At 32.8% G+C, this 21,286-nt stretch overlaps 1 protein-coding gene across 14 annotated transcripts in view; it reads right to left on the minus strand.

Annotated features, from left to right (window-relative positions):
* The window catches only part of LOC108688848 (phosphatidylinositol-binding clathrin assembly protein LAP), a 35,255-nt gene that overhangs the window by 1,371 nt on the left and 12,598 nt on the right, over nt 1-21,286 (minus strand). For 2 of the 14 annotated variants that reach the window (XR_001931810.1, XM_018195331.1), the window contains exons 2-18: nt 11,052-11,194; nt 10,900-10,975; nt 9,639-9,653; nt 9,125-9,227; nt 8,821-9,029; nt 8,611-8,717; nt 8,492-8,533; nt 7,895-7,989; nt 6,248-6,419; nt 5,931-6,041; nt 5,594-5,732; nt 5,364-5,453; nt 3,829-4,605; nt 2,853-2,970; nt 2,577-2,685; nt 2,058-2,129; nt 436-702 (exon numbers count right to left, since the gene is read on the minus strand). Coding sequence is in view for 13 of the 14 variants with exons in the window: in XM_018195331.1 (XP_018050820.1) it covers nt 445-702; nt 2,058-2,129; nt 2,577-2,685; nt 2,853-2,970; nt 3,829-4,605; nt 5,364-5,453; nt 5,594-5,732; nt 5,931-6,041; nt 6,248-6,419; nt 7,895-7,989; nt 8,492-8,533; nt 8,611-8,717; nt 8,821-9,029; nt 9,125-9,227; nt 9,639-9,653; nt 10,900-10,975; nt 11,052-11,194 (2,636 nt within the window). In the remaining variant the exon portion in view is untranslated. Of the gene's footprint in view, nt 1-435; nt 703-2,057; nt 2,130-2,576; nt 2,686-2,852; nt 2,971-3,828; nt 4,606-5,363; nt 5,454-5,593; nt 5,733-5,930; nt 6,042-6,247; nt 6,420-7,894; nt 7,990-8,491; nt 8,534-8,610; nt 8,718-8,820; nt 9,030-9,124; nt 9,228-9,638; nt 9,654-10,899; nt 10,976-11,051; nt 11,195-17,184; nt 17,227-21,286 lie in introns of those variants that run through there. The other 12 variants (XM_018195342.1, XM_018195334.1, XM_018195339.1 and 9 more) reach the window with 12 other exon arrangements.

Consider the following 21,286-nt stretch of genomic DNA (forward strand, 5'->3'; position numbering starts at 1 on the left):
AAATCTCGAAGAGTTGAATGAAACAAGACACCTGTTAATCACAAATAAGTTACAAAGATCACATATAAGTTATAAAGATTATTGTACATTAATCTCCAGCATTAGAGCGACACCCATTCAAACTATTTAAAAAGAAATATAAGACTTGTATAAAAATGCAATGAATTCAAATTTAAGAAGTAAAATATACAATTATACAAAATTATACCAACACAGATCCAATTTTCGCCTAAACAGAATTTAATAAAATTATATAGATACTAAGTTATTCTCGAGATTCCTCGATAAAATGCGAGGAAGGAAATTCAGTTTTGATTATCCGTCAAAGTTACAAATTATTCTTAGTCGGCACGCGTTCCTTATCACAGATCATTCTATTATTACGCCACGACATCTTCAGCAACGACACATAGAATGATAAGTGAAGGTAGGTACCTAATCCCTTCACAGAGCACCAAAAGGATCGAGTTGAACAGCATTGCCTTGTGGCTGAGCTGCTGCAGCAGGTTGAGGTTGTTGTTGCTGCAAATTAGGACCAGCCATCATAGGATTCGCGCTGGGCATGGCCATCATGGGCGCAGCTCCTCCCGCAACCATCATACCGCCACCGGCGGCGGAAGCACCTGGGATAGTACACATCATCGGCCTCATACCCTGCATACCCTGCATACCCTGCATGCCCATCGGCATACCTTGCATACCCTACAGACACCAGAGAGCGAGAGAAATGAGACGTATGTACAAAAGGAAGCGTGTGCCTGCGAAAGTTAACGTCTTCCTTAATGTCAAAATAACGATTAGTCTGATCGATCATTATTTTTACATTATGTAAACAATTGAAATGTAAGCAATAGCTGGAAAAAAGAAAAATACTTAGAAGGAAAACGTCGAAATTGTTCTTCACTAATTTTGATAAGGTGTGTTGTAAAGCATCAAAAAATATTAAATTAACCCATATTTTTTATCTGCTTATCTCAAGATTTGAAATAATCTCTTGAAAAGAATCTCTTGAAAATAATGGATTTTTTTTTCATTTATAGCAAATATTTTTAAAACTGAGAGATATAAAAATTGTTTCATCCAAAGTTTTATGATATTTTATGCTCTTAATATAATTGTATATTCACATTTTTTGAAAATGTCAAATTTTTTAATTTATTCTTACTTACAGAGATTGTTTCAATCCTTCATATAAACAGAGAGAGAGAGAGAGAGAGAGAGAGAGAGAGAGAGAGAGAGAGACAAAAAATATAAATACTTTTGATGCTTTAGAATTTAGAATATATTCAAAGTCTATCAAAATCAGTGAGAGACAGTTCTGATATTTCCTTATTAGAATTCTTCTTGTTTTATCTTTAAATTCTGAAAACTGAAAAAATAGCAATTACATTAGTTTTAAAAGAAATGTCATCACAAGTACATAATCTATAAAAGAAAATAAATATTATAAATACTTTTTTTTTTTCAAACAAGATCAGTCTCTTCCTCAATTCTCTTTTTATATTTGTGACGTTTTTCTCACAGGAAATATAGTGTAGCTTAATCTATTCTAATATATGTTACCTGTACATCGGTATAATAAATATTTATACACGACCGCGCTTTGTATAATCCTAAAATATTATCTTATCTATGTTATCTACATTAGAGATTAACACCGCAAGCAAATTACAGCCAAGGGGAAAATAAATCTAAAAATCAATCTATAGGAATATAAATAATTGCGATAAAGTACTGTCTACTACATTCTTGAAACGTGCGCTAAAAGTACATATCGATGCATAAGCACATAATGCGAGGAAACGAAATGAGGTGTCGAATCGGATTGTCTTCCGACGATTCGCTTTGCTACATGTAATAAAGGTCGTTATACGATTTGTACAACGATTGTCATTATTGACAAAATGAGTTAGTGACAATTCGTGTTATCATACGCTTATTCTTGTATACAGAAACTCATAATCCGATGAGGAGGTGAGATAAGTTTGGCGTTTTATTAAGTTAAACATCTCGTTTGCTGCATGTGAAACAAAGACGTTCACAATCGTGGGACTTACCATCATCGCTGGCTGTGAGGGGAAACCTATAGTCGTGGTGCTCGTAGGTAGCAGTTGCGTCATTCCTTGGCCCTGCAACATAGTCAATAACATGCCATATGCTGTGCATGCAAAACGCACTCACCTAAACGGCTAATTGACGAGAAAATTGTCGTTACGGTATTACGAAGAGAGCAGAAGAGTCCCACGGCGGACGAGATGGCTTAATGATAAACATGTCTTACATCTCAATGTAATGTCTAGCTGAAGGTACGAAAATGCTATATACTTAGCAGATTGCTAACAAGCTAAAATAATTTACTAGTCCGCGTAGGATTCCTACGATGTAAAATTGAAATGATACCGTAAGGAACAAAATAATCTACGATTCTGAATAAGAATAATCAAGTTTTATTGTGGGAGCGATTGTTCTTTGAAAATAATGCATAAAAAATAATGGGTGTGTACGTGTGTGTGTATTGACAAGAAGAAGAAACATGCTGAACTTTACGACAACAAAATTAAAATAGAAAGGCTCACCATGGGCCGATATCCAGCACCAGTAGTAGCCGCCATTGGCTGCGGTGACCATCCGCCGGCTGAACCGCCCGTTTTCGCAGCATTCTTCGGGGAGTTCCACTGCATTCCTCTGCAAGAGAAAAATATTTATCAATCGTCGCTTCACATATTACATAAACTTCGGAACATTTTATGAATTATTTATATGAATCTATTATTATCATCCTCATAAATATATTAAAATTTACATAACTCTAGAAATCGAATGCTCATAAATAAAAATGTAATCATACTTACTTGACTTGCTGCTGTGCGCTCTTATTGATGGTCAAGTTTTGCGCAAGGCTAGCTAAGCTGCTGTCCAAATCTCCGGTAAGGACCTTGCCGGTATTGGCTGTACCGACCGGTTGCCCTGCTGAAATGAAATGAAATTCAAAATACTCGTAGACATACTAGCATCATATTGTCAAAATTCCTAAGCAATATCTATAACGTCGAGCAAAGATACGAATATAAAATTAAAATTTAAAATAAATCGCGAAGTTTACAAATTTATAAATTTAAATTAGATTAAGCATTTAATTTAAATTAGAATTAAGCATAATTACTAAGTGTATTTTCTGATTAACATAAAATAAAGAGATTTAATTTCAAAGGATTCAAAACCGTTTTTAAAATCTTTATAACAGCGTGCTGTAAATTCTCTAAACAAAATAATGCAGAATTATGTATATTGTACAATTAAAGTCATGAACATGCAAATTGTTGTAAACAAATTGAATTGTAAATGCGTGAAAAAAAAATAATGATCAGAGGTTATCGTTTATGAGTACACTTAAGCAAAGAATGATGTAATCGTTTATTTTTCTTCAATAATTTTTGCGATATCTAGAATGTTATAAATAACACAGGCATGCTTATCTACTCGTGAAAACGTTAAAATTAATCAGAATTATCTAATATTCTAATGTGCCTAAGTATAAGTATTTACATACATCTTGCTGATCGGGCAATATATATAAATTGAAAAAGCAATTCCTGGGCAACACAAAAGTCCAAGAGACATCTCGCAAATATCTGAAGATTATCTTTTAAAAATCTATATGTTTTTCTAAATATCTTGTGGATTTTTACGTTGTTTAGGATGCAATATCGCAATACAATCAAGCCAAAAGGAGAAAAATGAAAAATAAAGAAAGACTTTAAGTCGGCAGGGTACAGCGAGTGCGATTATCATGCTATTGGCGTGGATTAATTTAGGCATTCCCGTCACCTGACATCGGCTGCTTTGCCGGCGAACCGTACCCCACGGGGACTTGGGCTTGGGTAGGGATACCATAGCCGACGATCGGCGCACCGGTCATCATGGGTTGCCCGGTCGTGGGATCATTCATGCCGAACATACCGGCACCCGCCGCCGCAGCCGGCGGCATTTGTTGTTGCAACGGCTGCTGTTGGACGGCCATCGCAGCTTGCTGCTGCTGAACCATGGGTGCCGGCCGCGACGGAGACCCACCCAGTGCCATACGGATACTGTCGTTGAGATCATCGAAGGCGCTCTTGCCAGCAGAAGAGGCCGGGACCGCTGCCGCCGTTGCCATCGCTGGCCTACCATGTGACGCTCCGTGTGTCGGAGACAGTGCACGCGGTGCGGCACCGTTCGCGGCAGCAACGGCGGTCGCGGGTGGCGGTGGTCTAGGTGGCGGCGTAGCCGTGGACGATGTCTTGCCGGCGACTGAAGGCGCCGCCGACGCCACCACCTCGGCCGCCGCAGCATCCCCGTCGCCGCCGTTTGCGGGGGTCCTCATCGCGGCGGCGGACCCGTCACCCCCAAAGAGATCCGTCTGACCGGCACTGAAAAGGTCTCCGGCTGCTACCGTCCCCGTCTGCGCTACTTGCACCGATTCACCGCCAACAACGCCGCCGGCGTTCTGATCGAAGAGCCCGAAGGCGCCTGCGTTCGTCGCTTGCTGGCCGCCGATGGTACCGAGGGACGGGAAATCGGACATGAAGGGATTAGGTACGGACGCGGCCGTTCCTGGGGCGCCAGCTTGCGCAGAAAGTGATCAAGGTGCATAAGTTAGCTTCCTCCTCTTTTGCGTCCGGAAGAAATAATAATGTAAAATATTTTGCAATTGTTACACCGTCACCCGTTAATACGTTAATTAAAGAGAAAAAAAAAGAAATATTCAAATACAATGTTAACGCAATGTAGCTCGGTTGCATTCTTTTATAATGTCGTGCGTCAACGTTGCACTTGGAGAATGTATCGAATAACCAGCGTTTATTAGTAGCCATAATATGAAAAGAAAAAAATGGAAAAATAAATTATCATTGGTCGTGTTCAAGAAAATATTTATTTTGCAACGATTTGAAGTTTTCATCGCTAGGAGGATAGGATTATTCCTTTGAATTTAAGAATAAAAATCAGCACGAAGACAACTTCCAATAATTACAAAATAAATATTTTGTTAAACACGGCCATTACTATTATTGTGTATGGCAACAAAACTGTTTTTGCAGCTATAAACACTGTTTATAAACGCTGCTTCATCCGGTACATTTTTGCCCATAGCATTAAACAGCAAGTGTAATTGCTCAGGCATACTAAGTATCTAAAAAATGTATAAGATGTATGATGCAAAAGTATCATAAAAATGGCCGCAAAAGTTCTATGAAAGAAGAAAAGAGATGTATAAAGATTGGCAGAGAAAAAGAAAATGAAAGTAAACGGAATTTTTTAATTATGTGAATGCGCTCGTATAATATAATCCCGTCTTATGTCTACTTCGCTAATGAAGCACTTACTGGATTGCTGATCTTGATTTCCGAATACGGAGGAAAAACTATTATCTGTAACAAAGTTATTATTTGCTGGTGGCGCAGTTGGCGCGAAACCTAAAAGAAAAAAAGAAAATGGAAAAATGAAATAAAATGAATTAAAATAAAAGGGGAAAAAATATCATAAACAAGCGCGGTGACGAGAGAAGCAGCGATGATCACTGAGACTATATCGATTTTTAAATGCTCGTGCTCACCAGTACCGTTGGTCATCCACATGTTGTTCTGCATCTGAGCGACAGGTTGCGTCGTTCCTGTAGGTGGTTGCGCCCCGAACATGTTCGCGAACGGATTGCCCGCAAGTTGCAGTAGATCATCCGATGCCTTTTGAGACGACTGTTGTTATAACAATTGATTAGTTCGCTTCAAATGGAATCACTTTTAGATCAGTTCTTTTCGGTTGAATTTCTTGTATAGTCTTTCGTTTTTCATGCTTTTCTCTCCATTATAGAAAAAATAAGTGGAAAGATGAACAATGCAAAAAATTCAGTTGAAAAGAACAGACCACTTGTCGAATGAAAGATATAGACGTACCTGGCTCTCGGCTGTTGCACCAAACAAGTCTACAATCGGTTGATTAGCATTATTGGTTGGAGAACTGAGGAAGGGATTCGTGCTAGTACCTGATGGAGATTGTACTTTTGCCTGCAACATATACATTAGAAATTAATATAATGTTTATATGCAGGGAATCGCAATGGAAGAAGAAATTGAAATGAAACAAATGAAATATCTCTAAAACTTAAATAGAAAATTAATACATTAGAATGATAGTAATATAGCAATCTAAAATTTTTCCATCTGTCACCTCGCTCTCATTTTAATTAGTAATACTTTGCGCAAACTAGTACCTTGTATTGATTCATGGCAGCTTCCTCTTCCGCGAGAGCTTGCTGTCGCAACGCCTCATCGATATGGCCATTCCCAGTTTGCTCGAGCCGCGCATTGCTGGCTGCTGTTCCGAACGCGTTACTGGTGGAAGACAGGGCGGACACTCCCGACTTTACATTGGTTCTATTGCTGCTTTTGGGCGATGATAGGATGTTGTGGTGTCGATGGATGGAGAAAAGAGGACGGACAAGAAGAATACGGAAGGTCCGTTTCAGCGAGTTCGTAAAATGTGGCGAGAGAGAGAAAGGAGCGTAAAGGAAAATTGATAATTGAAAACAAAGGAGAAGAGACAAACAAAAAAACAAAAAACAAACGGTGTAGTACGTATAGATGTAACAATGCGTAAAAATGCATAATGTGCATTATCACTCGCACGCTCGCATGCATCCTTTCTCTTTTTCGCGCGCACGCATACACACTCCTTTTCTCTCTTCTTTCACACTTCTTTCGTTCTTCTTTTACATTTCTTTTTTTTTATTAAATTTCCTAATATACATATATGCATTTACAGGTGTTCTATATTTTGTAGTGAAACATGGCATCAAGCTTGTGTATATTCAAACAAATTGTATTACATATTGATTTAGAGACTGTTCATTTTTCAATAGCATACTATAAATATGGTGAATTTACTACGATAATAAGCGATTTGTACAGATAAATATATGTGCATGGAAACATTATTATTATTATTTTAACACTTGTGTACTTCAATGAATTAAATATTTATTACAATAAATGCCATTTCATATTCAACAAATTTTACTATTATAGCCACATCAATTAATATTATTCGTTATTAAATTTTAGGCAAAAAATTAAATCGTCAATGTTATTAATTTCAATTGACGATTTATTAGCATGCTCGATATCCACTAAAATCAATAAACTATAGGGAAACATGTCAATTATCTAAATACATTATCGTAAATACATGCAGTATACAAGAGCGATAGAGATTAGATAGTGCAATAATTATATTTACAGAGTTTCAGTAAGAAACACACACACACATATACATAAAAATTGAATACCAAATTTAGGAGCATAGCATGGATACCTAAAATAGGTCAGGATACAAACGTAAATTGAATATTCTATAACTAAATATTAAATATCAGAGAAAATTATAACCTTGTATCCAGAGGATATTATCACGACAAATTTTTACAAGTTGGATAATTATTCAAATAGAGAATATATCCAAAGATAGTACTAGCTTCCAAAACCTTTTGTAACATTTGTTTAAGAAAAATAAAAGTGACGGTATTTTTATGAATATAAAATGATCAATGATCAACTTATTATATTCGAAATAAAGGAACATAATCCTGTATCATAATTGTTACATGTGCATGTGCGATAAACATAATATTTAAATACTCATAGCTTAAGAAGCTTGTAAAGATGTGTAGAAAAACGTGTCTTTGATTATCGGATATGAAAGAACAATGAGACGAAAACGACGGACTTTCGGGAAGTATATAGAGAGGGAGATCAAGTATATCGATGTCAATAGCATTCAACATAGGAAATTTTAAATTATCCCTACATCGATTGTTATATGAGACTTAAATGAGTCGAATAAATGGAAAAAGTCGGCATACCTTGCTGACTGCGTTGGCGTGTTCGCGGCGGAGCCCTTCTTTCCTTCCAAGGAAGCGAGATGTTGTTCTAAGGCATCCAATAAACTACTCGGTGCCTAAAAAAATTCATTTGTCCATTATTTACAGAAGGTTATTAAAGTTTTTCAATTAAGTGCAAAGTAAAATTTAGCTGTGCATATTTAGTCTAGAAGAGATTTCTCTCCGCTAAAATACATGCATTTATTTAGGAGAATTTGTCACCTTCATTATACTATTTTTTTTAATGCGCGCGTATTAAAAAACATAATAAAAAAAAATTTACAGTGTAATTGGCTCACAAAATCTCCCAAAATAAATATCGTCCATTATCTGTGCTGCTCTATACTATGCCACACCAACTCTATCTCATTAAAATAATATAATCAGAAATGTTATTACCTGTCAGTAATGTAAGAGGAAGAAACAAATGAAAATATTATCATACTTTATCGGTTAAATATTAGTTTTTTTCGCTCATTGTTAATAGTTCCTCAAACCGGTAATTAAAGACAATTGAACAAATTTTTATTCTAAACAGTATAGCGAGATAGCGAGATAATAAACTTTAACCACACGTACCTTCGTCAGATCTGGTATGTCTCCTTTATCGATACCAACATTCTATAAAGAAAAGAAATATGTTCAATGATTATCTTTAACATTATTGATTGCTTTCACATACAGATCGTATAACTTACTTCTGCAACTTTCAAAAATTCTCCGACCCTGTCCATGCGTATAAGGAACTTCTTGTAAAGATCTAAAGCATCCCGACATTGTTTCTTGTTCATGTCGAAATATTTCTCTGGAAGGTTATCGTAATCGTCCGATTAATTGATCCATTCTCATAGTCTTTGAATATGCATTTCTTGTGCGATAAAAAAAAAGAGACTATTGAATAGCGTTACCTAACAGATTAATGATGCCATCATTATAACAGGCGAATAACCGGATAAGATCTCGAAAGAGGAGCATGAAGGCCATGTTTATGACGCCATTCGTGAGGTCGTTAGCCGTGCAATCAAATTCCAGCAGTGCGTCAAGTTGCGACTGTAGTACCGGCAAAGTTTTCAGGAGTTTCTCGGCATTCATTGTGCGTAGAGTGCCGTCTTCCTTCCTGCAATGTCAATTATGCAACGAAAGTTAATTCTCGCGTTAAATATAGCGAGATAAAATTTCAAGAGATCTAGAAAAAATGTTCTCAACACGTACCCTCTTTTCACTTTGCAAAAGTCGAACGCTACCGTCCTGTAGGAGAGAGCCTTCTCGTTGAGATACTTGGCGTAGCGCCTGATGAAGGGCGACATGTCATATCCTGCACGGAACGATAATTACTCATTTGTATTCAAAATAAATACCGTAGACACAACAAAAGCACTAATAGGCATCGCCACGCAACAATGCGTAAAAGTGAAATTAGAAAGTCGGCAGTACGTCGGTGCGATTGCATTAATTTCATAAAGTTACACAAGCGTGCAGCGCCGATTGGAAACTATAATTTTGTCAAACATCTTGTAAGCCTAATCATATATTTATAGTATTTGGTTGTAATTATCAATACACATCAATTGGTATATATATAGATTAACAGTTAGGTTCATAAATATACATTAATTTCTTGTATTCTCGCAAAATTAGAAATGAACACGTATATAGAACTACGAAGCATAGGTAATGAGTACCATTAATTCTAAAACAAGAAGGACGTTTGTTGATTAGAACTCACCCACGCGTATTCCTGCTTCATGCCCAAAGAGATAGAAAGTTAGTCCAGGTTAGTAAATCGTACACATAGATGCCATAGATACATGGAAAAGAGAAAGATTTGCATTTCCCATAGATAATAGCTACGCAATGCGAGAAAAATCAGTAGTATAAAAACTTTTTAAAAGATTTGTAATTGGAAGAGGAGTATCGTTTCGTATTGTTTAAACAATTTGTAATCATTATTTAAACAATTCAATAATTGCTGTATTCGATTGATGTATTCAGTTAACATTACGCTTAACGATCTCCAATTAGTGAATAAAATTAGATCCTGTAAACAAGTTCTCGATATAAAATCGAGGTGTTCACGATCGGCCATTCAAATTACGGCGTGCAATTTTCCGTGCGACGCGTGCATATCAAATCAGCTCGCTCGATTATTGACACTAGAGTCTTTTGATGACTGAATGTCGTCTACAATTTTGTTAGGCGGAAGTGTGGAAAGCCGTGCACATCGTGTTGCGATGAGTTTATATCGCAATGATTTTGTTAATATGCAAAATGAACATTAATCTTCCCAGATTAATCACATTTATAAATTTGGTTAAAAGATTAGTTTTTTTTTAGATACGACACCTTATTTTCATTACGGAGTTTGAAGAATAATTACCCTTTGTAAAAAAAATTAAATTTTTTAACAAAATGTTTATATTTGTTTGTAACTTTATCTTGTTTCAAAATGATAATTATTCTTTAATAAGTTAAATTTACGAAATGCCAACAAATGACGTAACATTATTCATATCACACTGAGAAAAATGTTTGGTATTGTCACTATAATTGTATAATAAAATAATGATAGTTGAGAAATTCATTTTTATAGTCATTACTGTTATATTGGCTTCAGTAGAAAAGATAATTGTGCAACTGTGTGAGATCTTTAATGTAAATAGTTCTGATCTTTAAAATTCCTCACTAAATATAATCAATTATATTAAAGAATCCTACAACTGCAGTTGCAAAGCTATTTTTTCTGCTGAGCGCACCAACATTAGTAATAATAATTATGTTTATAATTCTATCATAAAATATATAACGGGCACCAAAAATGACTGTAAATTCTAGTTAAATTATGGTAATTATGATCATTTTTTCTCTCAGTGCAAATTTTGTAAAAGATAATGCTTAGTATCGTTGGCGTTCGTCAATTCTGGAACATATTGTGGTATCCCAAGAAAAACGCAAAGCCTCGCTAATACGATCATTTACAAAATAATCACCTTGTACGCCGCTCTTGTCGAGGAAATTGTTGAGTTGAAACGTGCTGTTGCTGGACGCGAGATACTGCGTGAACCTCTGTAAATAGAAAAATCATTTCAGAAGAATATACAGAATGTCTCGCAGATCAAACCAGTGCCCGAAAGGTAATTACCTCGTTACCATAGCACATCATGTGATGCACAGTGATCAGGGCCTTAAAGACTACCGTCCAATTTGTATTCTGTGAGCGTTCTATCAGGAGATTAGCGAGCTGCGGAATGGAGACATTCGGTTCATTGGTGCAATGAATTAAATCTGAAATAAAAGAGAAAGAGTTTACTTTTGGCGAGTCCAAATCCATCTTAAAAATATTTAAGAGATAAGGATGCGATTTCCCTGTGTGTGATTTCAACTTCGAGAGGAAACGACATGCAGATACGGTGCGAAACTTCGCGTACAATACAAGCCACAATGAGAGGCACTGACCTCCACCTTATAAGATTACAACGTAATTTACATATGTATGATTCATAGCCATCACTGACGACAACGCTATCGTATTGTAAGAATCTCTCGTAAACGCGTCATTTCCCTTTACCTCGGATTTCAAGTCACGGTTATGATAGACAGGTACCTCTTCTATACACTGTTAAATTCATAATATTTAATACATTCATTATATCTAATTTGAAATTCTAAATTTACATTAATAAATACGTTTCTACCAAAAATCGAGTAATTTTAAATAATTTTTTTTAGATTGCCACTGTTCCTATTCAATATGTCATCAATTTAATTAAAACAATGAAGTTAAACAATTAATTAGTAAAATGTATTAATCTAAATTTAGTTTGTTATTTTTAGTAAGTACATATATTAACAACGTTTACTTTGAAATTAAGCAATTCAACCAAAGAAATTAATTAATTTACATTTCGCTACACATGAAATAACAAAATGTTATTTAATTCAAGGAATTGGGTTAGCTTTGTTCCTTTGATATTTAACAATGTATACATGTCCGTTAGTACAATATGGAAATATTCGGCAATTATTATATATAATTACGCGAAAGTGTGAGGTAAAAGCAAATCAATCTTGAATCGCGAGTACAACAAAACAACAGTTACCTAGCGTAACACATTAAGTATAATTAAGTTATTAATTAAAATCATCGACCGCCTTTTATCTCGATTCAGTTTGAATTCTGAGCATAAGGCGAACAAAAGTATATCATGGCAAGTAAAAGATTCAATACAGACGGATGCTATGGTGAAATGGTCCAACCGATTCAGTGACTCGAAAATGAAAGAAAGAAAATAAGCGGCGAGATAATTTTAATTATTTTAACAATTTTAATTGTGTTTAAATATGTTTTATTATTCAATATTTTAGTTTAAAAAATAAATATAAATATAACATTTGCTGTGAATTATCTTTTGTTTCAAGAATTCTTTAAACTTATGTATAATGTCGATAATTAATAAGAAATATAAATAAAAGAATTTCAGATTAATAAAAAAATATTAGCATTTATTTTTAACTGAATATATAACAATACAATTTTATAATTAAAATAAAAATTTTCTAATTTACTAACTTATTTTTTAATGAACTTCCTATTGGAATAATTTTTAATCGCAGATTTTAAATCGCTGTCAAACTTTTCACTTTCACAAATATAATATAGAAAAATGGGTAATTTTTTTATAATTTTTTCATTTTATCAAAAAATACTTCTAATATATTCTTAATTTATGCTCGCAAGATTCATGATCGCAAGATATATAACATGATTCCAGGTAAACCTTTTTTTTTAAAAAAGATGGAATGTCCAGCTGCATTTTTTAGTATTCGGATGATTCAGATATTCAAAGATGATTCAAAAGACTCGTATGATTCAGCATTCGCATAATTCTCGTTGTCATTCTTCATACTTCGCATTTTATCAACATATGAGTAGCAAACCAAGCGATTTAATAATCACAATCCACGATCTTCATTATTAATTACAATTAGCTTATTGCCGCAGCAATTAATCTCAAAAACAAATAACACGCTTGATAAGCGAAAAATTACAATAATTAACAAAAGAATTTAATATCTTTTATTCATAATATAATTTCATTAAATTGTCATGTACAGGCATGACCCAGCATGATAAACTACGATAACCCACAGAAGACTTAAAAATAAAGAATCAAAGAAAAATACTATATTTTGATCACGCACATCTGAATTAGTGTAGTCTAGTCCACGAAAAGGTAAAAATTTCCTTTCAATTTATAATTATATTTACAACATGTAAAATGAGATATTCTACCTTATTAATTATAATTCTATTCTAAAATACGGATTGTATTTACGACACATAAAATGAGATATGCTGTCTTATTATAATAATACAGGTTAAATACAATGATTACAATGAATCCATCTGTCTTATTAATTACATAATTTTAAAATCCTAAAATATGTGTCGTCTAAGAACAGGTGAAAATTCGATATTTGCTTCCTTCATCATACCTGTGCCTAAAAATGGGAATATCCGATGCTATCGATTACTTTGGCACGATGGTGACTCTGACCTGCATGTATCAAGGCTCGAGGCTCGCCGAAACGTATCGAACCTGGCATGATGATGAAGCTAACGTGACGATGAAGTCAATCGCCACACGACAACGAAGTGAACGACAGTAATTTATGCGACATCCATCAATCGCGATTGATTAACGAAAGTAGCGATCTACATCAGAAGGACGGTGATATCGCATAACAAAGTTAATAATCGCGTTGTCATGCGGTTCCAAACGTGACAATATTCGGTGTCATTATTGATGGTCCTTATTCGTCGATTACGAACTTGATACATGGTTGCTATGGGCGTACATTAAGATGCAAAACATCATTGTCTTTCAAATCGCTTGATCAAGAAATTTTCAGATAAATTAGAGGCATTTTTTTCTAAAAAAAAATTTACTCCAAATTAAAGAACCGATAATACGGTAAAAATGATCCTGCATGTAATATTCTGCATAAAAAATTAATAAAACGCGATAATAAATGAGATAATACAAGCTTATCCAAAAAAAACCTATATGTATTTAATATACAGTGACTTTCAAAAATTTCCTCCCAACAGATAATTTTATGGCAATTTTTGCAAAATCTATCTTTTCAATTTATACACGGAAAGAATACTAAACTATATGAAAATTTAATTAGATACAGATCTGAAAATAACTTTGTCAGACTATAAAATAATTATGTAGGAATCTCAAGCATGAACAATGCTGCAAAATTTTCTAGCAACAATTTGAACGTCTCGCATAATTATTTTGATAGCTCAATAAAATTATTTTCAGATCTATATCTTACTAAATTTTTAGATACTTCAACAAACTCTATTAGTAATATAAGTTAATAAAATTCTCATTATAATCAACTTAAAAATGTAATATTTTAAATACTAGAATGTACAATATATATAGAATTGGAACAAAAATTTAATAATGTTATGTTCATTTGTAATGTGTATGCATTTGTTCTTTTAAAAAAAATTGGCAACATTCGATAGAGTTTCAGCTTTAAGTATCTGTCTTTTTGTGATGTAATGATTTTTAACAAAGTTACGAGCAATCAAAATCAAAATGCTCCTATTTAATCCGATAACTCAGTAACAACAATCTTACAAACATTTAAAAAAACGATTAAAAAAAAATTTGTAGGAAAAATTTTTCTTTAAATTTTCCATTTTTTGTCTAACTTTAATTTCCTATATGTTAAAATTATCAAACTCATAAAAACTCAAGAGGCATAATGACTTCTCGAAAGTAGAGATTTTATTAAGCTTTAAAACTCTCTTTTTTAATTTAAATTTCGTTAATTTTTAATAATATTATAATTGCTTGAATTTTGAAGTTCGTAGTAGCGCTCCAAACTCATTATGTTCAATACTTGTATACTAAATCTGTAAAAATTCTTTATCTGATGAACAATTCTCAATAAAATTACTCATTGACAGCCACTATATAATAGCGAATTAATATTTACGTAACATTTTAATACGAATTCTTATCGATCTGCGATAGCTTGTGTTGAAACTATAATCATGTCCGTTTACAATTAAACGATATCGTAATTCATATCGCGCTTGTTTACAAATTGCCGAGCATCTTGTCTACGCACTGGAGAAGCCACGTTTATTTGACGATGACGAAAAAGACGGGGAGTTAAGCAATGTTTCGCCATGGATAGTTTCCCACGCCTTTAATATATCTCTCGCCCGACCGACCGATGATCCCGCAATATCGAAGTCACGACGAGAGGGCTTGAAATGAAAGTGCAACACGAGAGTGAGCGTACGAAGGGGCACCGAATAAACGCGAATGAAGCAGTGAATCAGCACCAAGTATTGAAATCCAGCTATTCTACGAACTGCAACATTTCCATATATGATTATCGTGCGCGATAAATCTATTCGACATTATCGCCAGATGCTTCTCTAATTGGCGCGAAAAGCGCAAATGTCTTGCAAACAAAAGTATATAATTATTTATACGTGATAATTATCCGCTCATTAATTTAAGCTTTCATCCAGAGACAGGAGGAGAAAAACGAGAATTAAAATTTTCGATTATTCTTTCAATAATTCTTCAAATTATTTTATTTTCTTCTACACTGTTAAATTTACTATGTCGAATTATCCAATTTGAGTTATTTTTAATCATTTTTATGCAGCTCATCACTGTTCTTATTCAATATGTCGTTAATTTAAGTAAACCAATGATTTTAGGTGAATAATTTAACTGAAGAAAATGTACTAAATTTGACTCAAAATTAGTTTCTTTACTATGCACACGTTAATATAAACGTTATTTACAATAAAGCTAATTACAGAAAAGAATTGATTTACATTTTGACACATATGAAAATAACAAAATGTTATTGAACTCAAGGAATTGGATGGCCATTGTTCCTTTGATATCTAAAAGTGTAATAGACCACTTAATATGGAAAACAAAAGTAAAAAATTAATAAGCGTATAATGAAAAAGATAAATATAGATACAAAAGATAAATATAGATGAAAAAAATAGAGTTCATACTAACTTGGAAAGGATCTCGCACAAAATATAGGGAAAATGGGCTAATTTGCCTGAATTTATAATATGTTATAGTTTTGATTGTCCTGATCAAAAGTCTCCATGGGTACAAAATAAAATAATGAATAGTTTTTAAGTTAGTACATCAAACTCTGCCAAACAGCGATTTTGCAGAGTTTGATGTACGATAACTCAAAAACTGTTCATTATTTCAGCCAAATTAGCCGGGACCCGTTTTCCATATGTTTTGTGCAGGGTCCTTTAACATTTCAATTGCAAACAAAAAACGCAAGTAATAATGAAGACATTTTACAAGACATTATTATTATGTTAAACAAAAATTATAGTCCGTTCAAACGCAAAAAGTGCATGAGCGATTGGAATGAATAAACGCAATCTCTCTCGAGCAGCTTATTGTTCGACCTTGCGAGACTTTCCATTCTAATTATAATCTCCCAAACACGGACGGATTTAGCGGCATCCGCGTTCGCACCGTTGAGTATCAAAATGCAGACACGTTCATTCAAAAGGACACCTGATTCATAAAAAATGAGATGTATACCCCGATTTTCATGGTTTCGATGTGTATATAAAATTAAACTTATAAAGATCAATAAATATTATATCCTGTTTGAGTTAATTTTATTAAGTAGATATTTTATTAACACTAGAATCGCAAGTTTAAATTAACTCAATTGCAATTCAAGATAAATCTAGCTTTTTACGAGGAAAGGCTCTCACCATAAAAGTAAAATTACTTGTAATTAATTATAATTATTTACGAAATCACAAAAATCTAAAGCTCCACATGCAAGTCCAAATTAATTCGAAAAGAAGAACTGACAGATGCGAAATGAAAAAATGTACGGCTGCGGTTTTAGTGTTAGATAAATAATACTTGCTTTAGTTAAATTAATTAACATGTTGAGATCATCACTGCTTTTTATAAATCACCACTGCGCCTACTCAATATCGTCGTTAATTCAACTAAAACAAATGTATTATTTAACTAAAGCATAATTTAATTCAAAAAGTGCTAAATTTGACTCAAATTTAATTTATTATTTATTAAGTGCATACTGAGGTTCATACGTATTTAATACGGTTGTTTGCTTTGAAACTAATCACAAAAATGGATTGATTTACATTTGATTGACATATATTGGAAGTTAAAAATTAAACAAAATTAAACAAAACTTACTCAAGGATTGGGTTACCATTGCTCCTTTGATAGCTAACAGTGTAATATGTACAATAGATGAAGATCAGCGTCGATCATACAAAAAAGCAGTCCTGCCAAACAGGAAGACAATTATCTTTTATACAACGTGTATTGAGCCATAATAAATGAATATATAGAATATATAGAAAAAGATGAATATATAGAAAAAACGATTTTACTGATATCTAAACATTTGGCTAAATATACATCGGAAAATAATTTTATTGTAAGTTATCAAAATAATTATGTAGAATATTTAAATAATGTTGCAAAAAGTTTCTACAAATATTCTAAAAATCAGCTTTGAGCATATATAATTATCCTATATAATTATTTTGATAAATATAATTATTTCCACAAATCTGTATCTAACTAAATCTTTAAATAGTTTAGTAAAACCTTTCTGTATAAATTTAATAATTCTGTTTACAGAATATTAAATATTAATGTTATCAATCCACTGAGATAATAGCTCAAATGATATTAATATCAGCTGAGTTATTATATTTTTTATCTTTATATACCTTTAAAAAATATTATCATTAATATTATGATAAACAGGGAGGTATTAACGTTAAATATTTGAAATTTACCAGTCGCGGACAAAATATGTTTAACTGACACAACGAGTACACGTTTGTCCAGAGAAATAGCTAATAATACGCAGAGAAAGAGAGAGAAAAACAGAGAGCTTTTATATAATAAATCTTCCAATAATATGATTAGTAATCGCAGGAGGATATTAAATTTGTATATAGTAGGTAGCTGGTAAAAACACAACTGCTATCTAGGCAAGCTAAAGGGGTGTGCATCAACTGACTGACTGAATACATGTATATCTCCAGACGCGGACGGGGGCGTGTGCGATAACGCGTTTCGGCAACGCGATTGCTGCAGTTGTTACAAACTACAAAAAGCAGCTTGTGCTGAATGAGAAAATCGCAGAGCCTCCCGATCGAAATTGAGGTACCGATCGTCAGTGCGGGTTATTCCCAGTCATTGCGACCTGAAATTCTGATAGAATATTTTCCACGAAACCGGAATCTAATTTTGTTCAGAAAAAAACGTTTCGATAGAGAGAACGTGATATTAGAATATTGAAATATTGTGTTATCAAATATAAATTAAAATGCAATAAACATGTTTGTATAATAACTGGATGTAAAATATCATTAAATATGAGTAACTTTTCAATTATAAATCCAATTAAAATTCTGACGAAATAACGTAATACTGGAACATTAAAGTTACTATGGAGTTAAATATGTATTGCATCGCCAAGCTAGATCCTTTTTGTGAAAAGATGAAATGTATGTAAAATTAAATAACTATATAATCCTCGTGAATGTTAAGGATATATAATCAGGTATAAAAATGAATATTACATATTAAACAGTTCAATAAGGTCAATATTTATATTTAACAATAAAATTTTATAATTCGAATGGAATTTTTCTCATTTTAATTATTTTAATAATTTAAAAAGAAACAATTTTGCACAAAAGTATTTAAAAATTTAGATGCAAATTTGAAAATAATTTTATTTGAATCATGAAAAAATTAGGATGCTCGAACTTTTTGCAGCACTGCTCCTCATGCTTGAGATTCCTACGTAATTATTTTGATGGTCTAACAAAATTATTTTCAGATCTGTATCCAGCTAAATTTTAGATACTTAGATACGGAGAAAATCGTTCTTTCCGTATACCTACTTATTCCTTTTATAATTTTTTTTATCCAGATCCTAAATCATCAAACTTTTAATATTAATTTAATAATAATTTTTAATTTTTAATATTAATTTAATATTAATAAAAAACAATATTAAAAAATCTGTAACTTCTTAAAATTTTTTCATTTTGTCAAAAAATATATCCTTAAAAATAAGGAATTGAATCGATATGCGTAACGATTTCGAAACAGAAATGTATATTTTTCTTTATAATATTTTTACCTCTGAATACGTTTAGATAAGTGTGGTAAGCTATTCCCCGTGGATGGCTCTCACTATTTTCCTTTACTGCAGGAGATGACTTTATGTTGAAGTCAACTGTGCTAACACGAAGTAAGAATGTATAGTCGGCTCTTCTCCTCGATTCTCTCGGCGCACGGCCATAATTCCCGGGGTCGCGACTCGTCCCTGGTATATTCAATTTATCTCTTTCTCTCTCCTTTTCTTTTTCTTTTTTAACTCGCCCCGGCTTCCTTCTCGCTCCTCTCTCTCTCGGTATCAACAGTCTCCGGTTTACAAAGACCTTTCGCGCGTATGATTTGCACGCTGGTTACATATAAGTATATGTAAGTTTAATCTGGTACATTTATATTCTGACACGCTCGAATTCTCTCGACATATGATCGCAGAACATTTGTAGGTATTCACATCCCACATTGTCGAGCGCGAAACGCGGCAGCTAAGTTTCCCTTTCCGTTTCCTCTTTCACACATTGGAACGCAGCGTTATAATAGTAGACCGAGAGATAGACTAAGAAACACACGAGTGCACTTAGCGCTAAATGCGGGTCTTGGAGCAATGATGATTGAATCTGTCCGCCAGTATATTCTATTCAAAAATTTAAACATTCAATCGTAATAATAACGAATTCTATCTGTTATTTCATTTTTTATAAGACTTCTTTACTGCGTACCTACTATCTCAGATTGTAAAATCAAAAATAAGAAAACAATAAAAATTCTTGTAAACTTTATTTGAATAGAAATATTTTTCAGTAAACAACAATTATATTCAATAAAATATCTTATATTCAATAAAATATCAAATATACTGAAAACTGTCTTCTTGTTTTGAGGAGAAATTAAATCTTATTTATTTTGTTGTATGTTATTAATTTGGCATTAATTTGGCATTTAGCATAACTGCGTGATGAACATAGCTTTCGTTTTTGTTACGCATAATTCATTTCCAGATATATTTATTAATTAACGAAATAAAAGAAGAGGTATACTATACAGTTTTATACTATACAGTTTTCGGTATATTATACAGTTTTATCGATAGCATAAATATTGTTTTATTGAAACATATTTCCATATTGATACATTTTGCAAGAATTTTTATTACGTATTTTCTAACTTCTGACGTCACAATCTGAAACAGTACTAGTGAGTGAACAGGGAACCTTCGACTGATTTCATATTCTTTCAGTTGTCCCATATATCTCAATTTTATTTGTAAGAGTCAGTTAAAACTCAGTTAACTTTAATTTCTGCAAAAAAGATAGCAACAGAAAAAATTTCGTACAAAATTCTGATTGCGATAATTTTTTTATATAGAATAAAATATGTATCAATTAAAATAAGATAAATAAAGAAAATTATAATATTAATGATGTAACATATACAAATCTGAAATGCTTATAAAGGAATTCTTAGAATTCCAAGGCGAAACCTCATTCAGTTTTTGCAACGTTTTGTTTCCATCGTTCGCTGCGAAATCTTCGAGTTTGCTATTAACTTGTTCGGTCATTTCCGACAAAAAAAGACCGAAGAGATGCAGTTAGTTAAAAAAATTTGTTAAATGCATGCGTTGTGTCTAACGACAAAATTAATGACGATGAGGATGGCGTGAATGAAAGCGATTTACTTTATGTAAATGCAGCGACACACATTACATACAGAAAAACATTTTACTATAAGAAAAGTGATTATTCAATTAACTTTTGCTTTTTTAAATAACTTTTTCTTTTAAATGAGTAAGTGGTAATTTTTAACAAATAATTTCTTGGTATAATCTTAAAATATGCTTATTGCAAATTTTAGAAAAACTCACAATTATGTAATTACTCAAAATAAGAATTTTTTTTTTTTAAAAAGATTATAAAATTTATCAAAGACTTTATATAAATGAATTGAATTTGTTTTAATTTAATAATCTCGATTAAAGTATTAAACTTACTATTAAAATGTTGTGTGTGTGTGTGTGTGTGTGTGTGTGTGTGTGTGTGTGTGTGTGTGTGTACATATACACATACATTTTATTGTCCTTTAATTTTCTTTTTATAAATTTGAATAAATTTGATGCTTATAATGAATTTCATGATAGAGATTTGCGGATATATAGACT

Source organism: Atta colombica, unplaced genomic scaffold (assembly GCF_001594045.1).
Source record: "Atta colombica isolate Treedump-2 unplaced genomic scaffold, Acol1.0 scaffold242, whole genome shotgun sequence".
Taxonomy (NCBI): domain Eukaryota; kingdom Metazoa; phylum Arthropoda; class Insecta; order Hymenoptera; family Formicidae; genus Atta; species Atta colombica.